We start from the raw sequence: 11,727 nt of genomic DNA on the forward strand, positions 1-11,727 counted from the left end.
TCCGGGGCTGGTCTCTGGTGGGTGATGGCTCACATGTTCAGAAGGACAGACGCTTGAGCGGTGCCTCCCGTGTGCCAGACCTCACCTCGTGTGCCAGGGGGTCCTGTCCTGGGCTGCGCATAGCCGTGTGGTGAGGCAGAGGATACCATCCATGCCCGTCTTATAGTTGGTCCCCGGCCAGGCAGGGCACCAGGCAGTGCCCATGCTTGGCCACCATGCCACGCCACGCCAGGGCGTGTGGCTGGACCATCGTTGGAACCTGGACACTTAGACTCTAGGCCAACACGACAGCCCAAGAGCATGTGGCTCTCTGAATTCAGCTTAGTAGTAAACCAAATTGGAAATTGGGTTCCTTGGTCACACGGGCCATGGTAGAAGAGCCCACTGGCCACGTGTGGGTGCTGGCTGCCATGTTGGAATACGCTCTCGCTGTGGAAGGCCCCTGGCACCATGTTCGTCTAGAGCCAGAGCCTAAGCGCTGGGCCGTGTCTTACAGCGCTCCCCTTGAGATAGCTTGTTCCTCTCGCCAGGGACTTTTGTCTCTTCCAATGGCTTCAGAGTCTCGGCGGGTTAGTCTTAAGCACGTGTCGGATGGCTGTGCTCCCCGTTTACAGCCCATCTCCATCAGCATGGTGGGCTTCTGAGCTCCACACTGGGGACTGGGAGCGGCTCCATCCCCTCCGATCAGCTGAACAAAGGCCGTCCAGCCCAGTCCTGTGCCTGGCCCCTGGTCACCGATGGCAGGGCCGGTCCTCCCGTAGTCCTGCTTCCTTTGGGCTCACAGCTGGCCACACAGACATCATCACCCACAGGACCCCAGGGACCCCAGCACGTGACCGTGTGTGGACCCTTGGAGCGAGTGGCAGGGCACAGGCTTGGAAAGGTGTGGGGACTACGCGGGTTCCGGTAAATGTGCACAAGGGGTTCAGAGCCAAGCGGTGACACGAGGTCGTCGCTGAGAGAGGTGGGGTCCCTGGGACTTGGGTCTGCAGTAGGCCCTGGGGGTGAGGGAAATGGGTGGGAGGTGTCCCGCAGGCTGGACCAGGGGACGGCGCAGAGTCCCTGTTGAGTAGCAGCAGAGGGAGAGGGTTCTGGTCAGGGAGGAGCAGGTAGGGCGCGGTGCCGAGAGAGCACAGCCGGGGCAGAAGCCCCCAGGGTGGTGGCAGAGACGACCCTGAGCAGCATTCCGGAGAACTGGCTGGACGAGGCCATCACGCCTTGGAGCAGCGGGGAGCAGTCGGGGGGGTGCAGACACCCGCTTCCCTCAAGGCTGCAGGGGGTTGGGGGGGCGTTTGAGACTGTTCCGGGGTTCGCTCTTGGCGTACATCGTGCGGGTCTGAGCAGATGGCGACGACACCGTCCCCCGGTGCAGCATCGTATGGGGCAGTCTTACCACCCTGACAGCCTCCTGCGTCGGCAGAGAGGCGGGTGTGAGGCCTCTGGGCACTCTCGGCCGTTCTTCTGGAAGCTGCAGGCAGGCTCCCACACTCGGGTGAGGTCAAAGCCCCTGCAGGCTGCAAGGATGAGGGAAGGTGCTCCCCTCATTTTCCCACTTCTGTCTTGGTAGAACGCTTCCACGTTTGAGGATGTTGCCCAGGTGGCCCCTGCTTATCAGAAGACTGTCCCCGTCGAGGCAGGTAAGTTGCGGCCGACCCCAGGGCCTTGGTTTTCCTGGGATGAACTTGCGCGCTGTGCGGTGTTCCCGTCGTGGGCACAGCATGAGCTGGGAGCAGTGGAGAACACCCTTGTTCTGCTCACTTCGGGGAGGGGGTTTCGCCGTGCCGCGACGGAAGGCCTGCGTGTCCCCGCGGACGCACGTGGGCTCTTTCTGACGTCGCGTGTTGCGGCGCTCTGGCAGTGGATGGTCTGTGGGGGGTGCCTCCCAAAGCAGAGCCGGGCCGGCCTCCCAACCACAAGGGCCCCCCACACTGCCGGGGACTGGGTTCTGGGGGGCTCTAGTGCCTGCAGACCCCCAGCTGGCCAGTGGGGCCAGGCAGGCGCGCTGTGATGGGAGAGATATGTTGCTCGCCTGTGCGGAAGCCAAAGTAGCTGCTGTCGCCCTTTCTGTCTGCGGGCCCTGCACCAGGCTGCCCCCAGACAAGGCGCCCCCCACCCGCTTCTGCCATGGGGGCCACACCCTGAGGAGTATTGCTGAGTGGGGGAAAGTGCTTGGAATGTGGTAAATGGACAGTAGGAGGCAGACGGTCCCCATTGTTTCCTGTGGACGCCCAGGTCCGCGGTTCCCGGACTTGGGGGTCTGGGGACATTTCAACACTCAAAGGGATCGTTTGTGGGGCTTGTGTGTCTTGATCTTTGCTGTAGTGGGATTAAAACACAATTAAGATTTTATTCACTTAAAAACAACAAAACATCACATGTTAACATAATACTACTACTTACGGAAAAAATAACCACATTTTTGAAGCAAAGCCTGTGCAGAAGCGTGGCATTGCTTGGCGTTGTCTATAAATGTCCTTAGTCAAAGACCTTTATTCTTAAGCTGCTTCTGCGTTCGATCTATTGTGGTAAATGACGTTTAGGAAGGAAATCTGGACTCCAGCGTCTCGGGTCACTGCGGATATTCCTCAGCAACCCTGCACTCGGACACCCAGTGGTTTCCCAGTGCTCTCGGAGGGTCGTCTCCCTTACAAACGCATGGTTCTGGATCACGTGTTGGACGTTTGCAGGGTGCTAGACCGTTGACCATTGAGTTAAGCCGAACTTCCAAGTGTTGTGTTTTTCCTTCTGCAGTCCCCCCGGTGACATTCATTCACGGTACCGTCAGTCTTACCAGAGTCCTTACGTGGAACTGGGGAGCTGTCATGCTCAGAGCAGATACAAGTTTTCCACAATTCTGATTTTTCTTGAAAGCTTGAATTTTCCCATTGACAACAGATAACTGCTGTTTTTCTTGACACGATAGACTGAGTTTATTCATTTTAGAGAGAATGTCTGCCAGATACCAAAGGTGCACACCATACTTGGCCAGTTGTCTCGGGGCAAAGTGATGTTCCGTGAACACTGAGCTCAGCCCGCAGCTCAGCACGACGGTTCTCCTTGAGACGACCGCACACGGCCCCGTCGGCCGCAGGAGGTTGGCAGGTGTGGGCTCGGGGCTTGAGGTCCACACAACGTCAGAGCCTAGTACGGTGCCGTCAAGGGCGTCGTTAGGGAAAATGATGTGCTCCCATCCTGAGTGTGCGCTGGGGAAGAATGCAGGGCCGTTTGGAATAGAAAGTACTCCAGATTCTGGGCTCCCACCGCCCGGCAGCACGTGCATGAGCTGGAGGCGCGGCGGCGGGCGGGCTGAGCCGGCCGCTGGGGGCGCCGCTGGCTCCTGGGGGGGTGGGTAGGCCGCCCTGGCACAGGGTCGGGGGGATGCGCCGCTGCTCTGATGCCCGGCGTGCATCTCTCCTTCCCTCTGTAGCGAACAGCAGAACAAGCAACATTAGAGCCAACTTTGAAAACCTGGCGAAGGAGAAGGAGCAGGAGGACAGGCGGAAGGCTGAAGCGGAGAAGGCCCAGAGGATGGCCAAGGAGAGACAGGAGCAGGAGGAGGCCCGGAGGCAGCTGCACGTGAGTGTGCCTTCTGGGCCCGTGGTCCAGAAGGTTCTCTGTGGAAAACGTTTGGAACTGTAGTTGGAGGCTTTGCTGTTAGGGACCGTAACTCTCAGCCACATACGTGGTGGAGCCTTTGACCGCCGGTACTGGCCGGTCAGCCATGCAGCTCCCGTGCCCTGGTGACTCCCGAACCCGCCCACCTCTGAAATCCTCCTTCCGTGGAGCCCCGGGCCCCACATGTGCCTGGCGGTCTCTGTCCTGACCTGGAGCCCTCTGGAACCCCCTTCTCCCTGGGGAGAGGGCTAGAGTACAGAGGGGACTCCCTGTGAAGGAGCAGTGCCGCTCTCTGCTTTGCTGACTCCTGCTTCTCTCTGCACCTGCCGTCTGCCGTGTGTGCGCGTCTGTGTCTCCTTGTCCGACAGGCCAGAGGAGGTGGGAACAGGGGCTGCGGGAGGAGAGCCGAGGCCTGGGCGTGTTCCTTCCTCGGCCTTCCCCGTGGCTCTAGTCTCCACCTGATCACCTGCTGACCAGGCAGCCTGCGCCCAGCAGTTCCCCGGGCCGGACGGCTCTGCACCCCTCTCTCGGGGGAGTTAGGAAGCCGAATCAGAGGTCAAGCCCGTGAAGTTCTTCCGTAAACCGGAAAGCTTTGTTCCACGCTGTAGACGTCTCCTCCCCAAAATCAGTACTTAGGGCTCAGAGAACCCCCTTCGAGGGGGAATGGAGAGTGAGGACATAAACGTGCCGCGAGCACCAGAGACACGTATTAAATGCGCCCTGATGGTGGTTTCATCACACGCAGACAAGGAACAAGTTTGTGTAATGACCTTTTACGATTCTGTGGTTGCTGGAAACTTTTGAATTAAGGAGCTTATAGGTTAGGTTTTCTTGGTTGTTCAACTCACGAATATGCACATGATACGGCATTTTTCCTGACATCCTGGTCTTGTCACATACTTGTGCCCTCCTCATCTCGGGCGTGCGCGTTGTAGTGGCCGAGTCCCGTCTGCATCCGGTCGGTGCAGGAGGAGTGGGCGGCTTGCGGAGGGCTGTCGCCGTGTTCTGTCAGGCACCGCCGTGTCTTCCTGTCCCTTCCGCCATGTCGTCCTCCGCTTCCAGCCCTTGCCCCATGCCTCTGCCGGTCCCTGGGAGCCCCACTCCCCACTCTGTCCTCATTCCAGAGTCTTTTGGGCCGTGGGGCGCTCCTGTGGGCGGGTGGGCAGGGCTTCACGAATCCGCACGCGCTTGACTCTCAGGTCCTGCTGGCTCGCTGGGAGAAGTTACTCTCTGTGGCCAGCGGCTGTGAGAGAGGCTGTCACAGGTCCTTCTTGTAGGACAGCCCAGGTGGCAATGGCAGCCCAGGTTTCTGGCCGAGCCTGTGGAGCCCAGCCCAGACTGGACATGCGCACCCCCCCCCACCCCCGTGGGCACACACCTGGCCCTGGGTGTTTAAGCTCACGCCGGCTCCAGGCAGCGTGTGAGCCTGACTGTCCTGCTGGCAGCCTGCTGGGGTGGAGGCTGGGGAGGGTTGGTTCTTGCTTCTGCTGCTTCCTGGTGCGGGACCCTTGTGGTCCTCTGTCTCTTCCTCCATGACATCAGCTGTCCGCAGGGTTTTTCTGGGGCTGCCATCCCACATGACCCCGGACTCCGCCTCAGAGCAGCACATGTGGACCCTCTCACAGTTCTGGGGGCTCCAGAGGAGACCTATTCTCCTGGCCTTTTCCAGCTTCTAGAGACGCCCATGTTCCTTGGCTTGGGGCCTTGCCAGCCTCGGCTTCCGTGGTGACATCTTCTGATGAGTTCTGCCTCCCTCCAGGAGGGAAGGACCCTGTGGTTCTGTCAGGTGCACCCAGGGAATCCGGGATTGTTCCCCACCTCTCATCCGTAACTGCCTGCATCCTCAGTCCCTTCAGCCCTGCGAGGTCGCCTCCTCCCAGGATCTGGGGGCTGGGGTGTCCGTGTCTTTGAGATGCCATTAATCTGTTCACTGCAGCCCACGCTCTGGCCCCCAGAGATTCCTGTCTGTTCGACGTGTAGAACACACCCCATTTGTAGGTCCCCAGAAATCCGTCCCGACAGCAGCAGCTCAGAGCCTCGAGTTCCTTATCTGGTCACCTACATGAGGTCTGGGCCAGGCACAGGGTGGCGGCCTGCTTGCACCCCATGGTTTGCATGGTGGCAGTAGGAGGACTGGAGGCCCTTGACATCCTGTGTGTGGATGAAGCATGACCTTGATTTCACCTTGTCCTTACGGTTATGGGTGCTGAGTCCCCGTGCTTTGTACTCCCTGCTCTCTGCTCTGGCACTGAGTGCGCCGTCACGTAAGCCTGGGCAGACCTTTTTCTGGTAACCGCCTGACCGCTGCTTGCCTTTCAATTACAGGAGCAAGCCCGAGCCCAGAAGCCAACGCCCCCAGCCTCCCCGACTCCTCAGCCCGCTCAGGAGAGGCCGCCCCCAAGCCCTGTCTACGAGGTTGGTGTTTTCGTTCAGTGTGCAAATGAGTCTGACCCCCCAGAGACACCCTTCCCAGGTCGATGGCACCGTGCATGGAGTGGGGGTCCCCTACCCCACTCTGCTTGGTGCCCCACCCAAGGGGACAGCCCGGGGAGGAGCCCTCGTGAGTGCTGGGGGGCCAGGAGGCATGCACCGCACGTCCATCCTCTCCCCGTGTGCGGCCACCCCGCTGGCCTTCCTGGCCGAGGCCCCCTCCTCATCCGGCCTGCTGCCTCCCAGGCGGGTCTCCTGAAGCCGCGTAGACCATTTCAAGTCTTTATCTCACTTGCTCTGTGTTGCATCTGACACCCCACTCCCTTCTAGAAAACTATTTCCTGGCCCTCAGCTGCCGTCCTCCCACGTGAACTGACTTCACCAGCCGCCCTCCCCAGCTCTCCTTCCCTCAGTCCCTCTCAAACGTTGTGTTCCCCGGCGACTGTCCTTGGCCCTTAATCCTCACTGCCATCATTGGTGCCTTGTGACCACGCACTCGAATCCGTCGGACCAGTCTTCTCTCCTGGGCTTTGAGTTACGGGCTGTCCTCCTCACTATCCCTCATTCATCGCGGGGTTTCCGCCCTGCCTCTCGGGAGCACTTCTGCCACTGCCTCTATGACCACCTGGCTGATTCCTGTGTCCCGTCCCCTCTGTCCCCATGGCCACTGCCCTGGTTCTCCTGCCCATTCTGTCTAACCAGGACGTCCTCACGGGCCATTGGGTTGTGAGGAACAGAAGCTACCTCAGCTCAGCTGACACTTAAAGGGCTCAGCCATCCGGTAGCTCATGAACCGGAGAGCTTTGGACAGGAAGCCTCGCTCTCGGGGGTAGTCACATTGCCAGCAGGGCCCTCTGTGAGCTGCTCCCTCTGCGTGGTGGCTGTGTCCTCCTGGACTAGTAGGCACTGTGGCGTGGCCTTGGGGCTCATAACCCAGTGGCAAGAGGGGGGCCTTGAGCCATCTCCCCTTATCCTGTTCCATTGCTCGGCCGGTCCCTAAAGAGTCGGTCCTTTGGGAAGACTGGTATGACTTGCTGTACCTAGCGGGAGGGCAGGTGGGTCCTGTGACCGGCAGCTCAGCCAGGACCATGTGATACGCTATGGGGCAGAGGTGCTGATGCCAGAGACAGGGAGTAGGGTGCCACCGGGCAGCCCAGGATGGGATCCCCCACACCCAGACCTGCTCAGGATCCTCGGGGCAGCCAGCACGGTGCCCCCACACCATGACTTGGCGTCGAAACCTCCAGGGCATCATCCAGGGCAGGCTTGCCTAAAGGAGGCTCTGGGCCTGTCGTTCCGTTGCAGTTTGACCCTTGAGTGACTTAGTGCCTGGCCTGGATGCGGAGTCCCATCTCTGTGGCCTCCCGTGAGTGGCTCTCATGGGCTGCCTGAGCCATGATGGTCATCTGCCAGCGAAAGCCAGTGCCTGTCCCTGCTGGTTCTTACTGGGGCTTTTTGTGTGTCCGTTTCTCTCTGACCCCCCGACGGTGCCTTTAGATGGACCCTGGTCGGAAAGATGGACTAAAGCCACCTCTTTCCGTTAGGGTCAGAAGTCGCGATGACTGTGAACAGCCTGGTGTTGATTTCCTTTGAGTGTCTGTGCTCGCCCGTGGCTTGCCGGACACTCTTCCCGTCCCCCAGAGGGTTTGGGCGGACTCGAACGCCACCGGCTGGGGGTGGGGCTGCTCGGGGCAGTGCGGTGGGGGACACTGTGAAGTGGCCCTTAGAGGCACAGCAGGGCTGTCAGGTCCTCGGGCATATTGGGCAGCCTCGGCGGCCTGTGCCTTTATACACGGGCCAGCCTGCCCTGGGTTTCAGCCGCAGGCCCGACCTGGGGCGGTGCTGTTCCCCACAGGCCACGTGGTTCCGTCACTGCAGGACACTGGGCTGTCGGGGGCTGTGACCGTGGGTTACTCAGCAGGAAATGGCACATGGTCCTCTTAACGGTGCTGTCACGGTTAGAATCGAGTGTTCTCAAAGTGTTAGCAGATGGTGCTTCCTCATCCACGTGTCTGTGCCGCGGAACCCCCGGGACTAACAGGTAGTCGTGCGTTGGGACCCAGGGTGGGCCACAGAAATGTCTCCTTGACCCCTCCCTTCCCTAGGATGCAGCTTCATTCAAGGCCGAGCCCGAGCCGGTGTACAGCATGGAAGCGGCCGACTACCAAGAGACTGGCAGCCAGCAGGGCCTGGCCTTCGCCTCGGACGCCGTCTATGAGGCCGCAGAGGCCCCCGGCCACTATCAAGCAGGTACAGGTGGAGGGGCGCCCCACCAGATCCCCCTCTGTCCCTGCTCCTTTGTGAAAGCGGTGTCTGTCTCCCCGTTGCCTGACGCGCCAGACGCCGCTGGGGCTTGGCGTGGCCTCCGTGGCGGTTCCAGGCAGGCTCCGGCTGCCCCGGGGCGGGGCGGGGAGAGTGTGGGGGAAGGGACCTCTGCTGCTCTCCCTTCACGGCGGCAGCTCGGGGCGGAGGCCCTTAAAGATGATTTCTCTAAGCTTCGGAAATTGTATAGATGTTTCAGTGGGACGAACGCTGAAGTCGGTCTCTTACCTTTAAAGATGAGGTTTCCTTCCATGTGTGTGGGCAGAATGAACCCGAATCCATGTGAGAACACAGCCCAGGACAGAGCCTTAGCTTCTTCCCGAGTGTGACGTGAGGTTTGGGGCAGCACGGGGTCCCTCCCCAAAGTACCAAATGTGTGCAGCTGAACAGCCCTTCCTCGGAAAGCTGCCTCGGTGCCCACCCACATGGCCGCCGGCCGGCGTCGGGAAGGTGTGCGTTTGCTCCTTGAACGCGGAGTCCTTCCCTTTCCCGACTGGCGCTCAGGCAGGGCTGGGTGCGCCCAGGGTACTTGGGTAACCTCAGCTCTTGTCTCGGTTTATTTTTAGAGGAAAACACCTACGACGAATATGAAAACGACCTTGGGATCACAGCCGTCGCCCTGTACGACTACCAGGCCGGTGAGGGACGCGTGTTCCCACTTGCTGCTGGGTCTCCACGGACGCTGCTTTTGGGAGTCTGACTCCCAGAGCGTTATTACAGTTGTTAAGAAGTAACTTGTTCTGAAATAATGTCGGAGTTACAGAAACTCCCTTTTTTTCTCCATTTCTGTGCCTCCCCACCCTCAGCCACAGGGGGGCCCCAGGCCCCCTGGAGGCCCCAGTGGGAACTCCCCGAAACCGAGGACACTGCCCACCCCAAGGCACACGCGGTCCTCCAAGTGGGAGAGTCGGCACGAGACACTGTGACGTGTGCTGCTGGTCCCACCTCTACCAGCCGTCTCAGGCACCTCCTGTCCTGTTCGCGGCAGCGCCTCCGATCTGCCCCAGGGCCTCTCATCCTGGGGTGACCCGCAGCCGTGCTCCGAGGGCAGGGCATCCCCGGGAGAGCTTCGTGCTCTTCGCCATGTACCACGCGGGGCACACGACAGGTCCCTCCATCTGTCCCGCACTGCGGAGTCCCCACCACCCCGGTCCAGCATGCGGGGCCACGGTCTCCACCGCAAGGCCAGCATTTCTCCCTCTGCTGCTGAGCCTGTTCCGTGGGTCTCCCGAGATCCTCTGCACCGCTCTCGGGCTGCTGGCCACAGCCGCGGCCCCACACATCCGCCCCCAGTGGGCTGTGTCTGTGTCCGCCTCCCTGGGCTGGCGCCGCCGTCCTGCCCTGGGAAGAGTGTCCCCACCTCCCGGGTACTTAGGCCTGTTTCCACGCATTTGTTGACATGGGTGTGGACTTTGTGAAATCGGGCATCTCTAGTTTGTACGAAGCGGTGTGGTTACCCTTGTACTTGCCGCCCTGGCCGCCTCTGCGCCTGCTTCCTAGGCTCCCCTTTGCGCCTTCTAAGTACCCTCCCCGGTGGGAGAATGGGAGACGCCTGGTGTCGGGGAGCCCGAGCAACGGGCTCCATCTCGCGTGCTCAGGGCTGGTGTGCACCGGGCGGGACAGGGCAGAGCGGGGCAGGCGGGACAGGGCAGAGCGGGGCAGGCCGGGCAGGGCAGGCGGGAAGAAGGCCGTGCTGTGTGGAAGGCTCGCTGCCTTCCGCCGCCCCGCCGGGGGCCGCCGGCCGCTGCAGTGGCTGCCGGAGCGCGCTCTTCCGGCAGACCGGGCAGCGCTGAGTGTCAGCGTGTCACCGTCCTCTCTCTCTGCCCTCTCCTAGCGGGTGACGACGAGATCTCCTTCGACCCTGACGACATCATCACCAACATAGAGATGATCGACGACGGCTGGTGGCGCGGGCTGTGCAAGGGCAGGTACGGGCTCTTCCCGGCCAACTACGTGGAGCTGCGGCCGTAGGCGCCGGCGGGAGGCCGCTGTACGGCTGCTCTTACATGGGATGCGTCCGCTGATGCTTCGGGAGACGCTCACGCCGCAGACTTGCTAATGTAATCACGCTTAGGAGGACTCGGGTAATCGATTTTACGCATTTAAGGCATTTTCTTTGTTTCTGCCAAATTGGCCTGTGGAGTCACTTCAGGGACCCCCCGCTGTCCTTCGTGCATGCCGGCCTCGCCGTCGGCAGTGGGCGCGACGCCTGACACGTGCTGCCTGTGCCGGGACCGGCGTGCGGTGTCGGGCGGGAGTCGCTGTCCCCGGCGGAGGGAGGCCGGTCGGGGGGTTAGGACTGAGGGCAGGGGTGCAGCGGGCGGCTGCTTTAGCTCCGGGGGGGGAGTGCTTTCCTGTTTGCCCAGACCCTATCTCCCCCTCCCTCCCTCGGCCATCCCCTGACACCTGAGGCCAGGAGGACCACTCCTGTCCCCGCTCCTGCCCCCGAAGCAGCGTCACCCGGAGCCGTGCACACTGCCCTCCCCGGCGCGGCCCGGGCCCTGGGTGTGCTGGGTGGGAAGACGGCCGTCCGCTGCGGGAAGGCAGGCACCCTCTGTGTCGTAAACCGCCAGAAACGTTCTTCCCATCAAGGCACTTGTGTTCTTCGTGCCAAAATACCGTGTCACGGGACAGGCAAATGCCATCGATTGACTTGGCTAATAGGGAAATAGTGCGTTCTCCCACCCAGGACGCTCCCCGTGGACGCCGCACAGGAGCACATCACCTTCCTGAGCCGGGGAGGCCAGGTCAGTGCCGGCAACGGTCCGGAGCAGTGTCTTTCCGGAAGATTCTGTTGAGGTGTCTCAGCTGTTTAGGACATGGGCGTCTGCTTCCTGAAGTGCATTCTGCGTAACCCTTGGCTTTACCACAGTTAGGTCGGGTTTTATATGCAATGATTGTATCTAAGTTTCTGTAGCACATATCATAGGTATGATTTTTTTTTAATTGCTCAGAATAAACGTTTTTTGACCCACTTGTTTGCTGATGTCCCTTTGGTGTTGGCCACTTTGTTCTACGTGAAAGTTGACTTCCTGACCCTTGACCTTTATCAGCTTTAGACAAACTAAAGATTCCCCTTTTAAGAGGCATGCTCCTTAAAAGGCGCTTTTTATGAGGAAAAGTTTACTTAGACTCTGATATTGTTGTTTAGACAGGAATTCCAAGCAAAATAAAAAACCGTTTATTTAAAAATCATTTTGGAATTACAGTTCTCACAATAAATCCCGAGGCGGTTATGGTGGGGCTCACGGTGCTGTTCGGGGTGCAGTACGTTGGGGTTTGAAGCAGCGGCGTTCACGAGCAGAGCAGCCACTGACCGTGGGGTGCACAGAGGCTGGCTTGGGGGTGATGAGACGGACA

At 60.4% G+C, this 11,727-nt stretch overlaps 1 protein-coding gene across 9 annotated transcripts in view; it reads left to right on the forward strand.

The window, feature by feature from the left end:
* The window catches only part of CTTN (cortactin), a 31,843-nt gene extending 20,502 nt beyond the window's left edge, over positions 1-11,341 (forward strand). For all 9 annotated transcript variants that reach the window (XM_057317307.1, XM_048216238.2, XM_026482965.4 and 6 more), the window contains 6 exons: positions 1,568-1,637; positions 3,428-3,576; positions 5,941-6,030; positions 8,151-8,295; positions 8,934-9,005; positions 10,202-11,341. In XM_057317307.1, the coding sequence (XP_057173290.1) occupies positions 1,568-1,637; positions 3,428-3,576; positions 5,941-6,030; positions 8,151-8,295; positions 8,934-9,005; positions 10,202-10,338 (663 nt within the window). In that variant the 3' untranslated portion in view covers positions 10,339-11,341. The remainder of the gene's footprint in view (positions 1-1,567; positions 1,638-3,427; positions 3,577-5,940; positions 6,031-8,150; positions 8,296-8,933; positions 9,006-10,201) is intronic.
* The last annotated feature ends 386 nt before the right edge of the window (positions 11,342-11,727 follow it).

This window comes from Ursus arctos, unplaced genomic scaffold, assembly GCF_023065955.2.
Source record: "Ursus arctos isolate Adak ecotype North America unplaced genomic scaffold, UrsArc2.0 scaffold_23, whole genome shotgun sequence".
In the NCBI taxonomy this organism is placed as follows: domain Eukaryota; kingdom Metazoa; phylum Chordata; class Mammalia; order Carnivora; family Ursidae; genus Ursus; species Ursus arctos.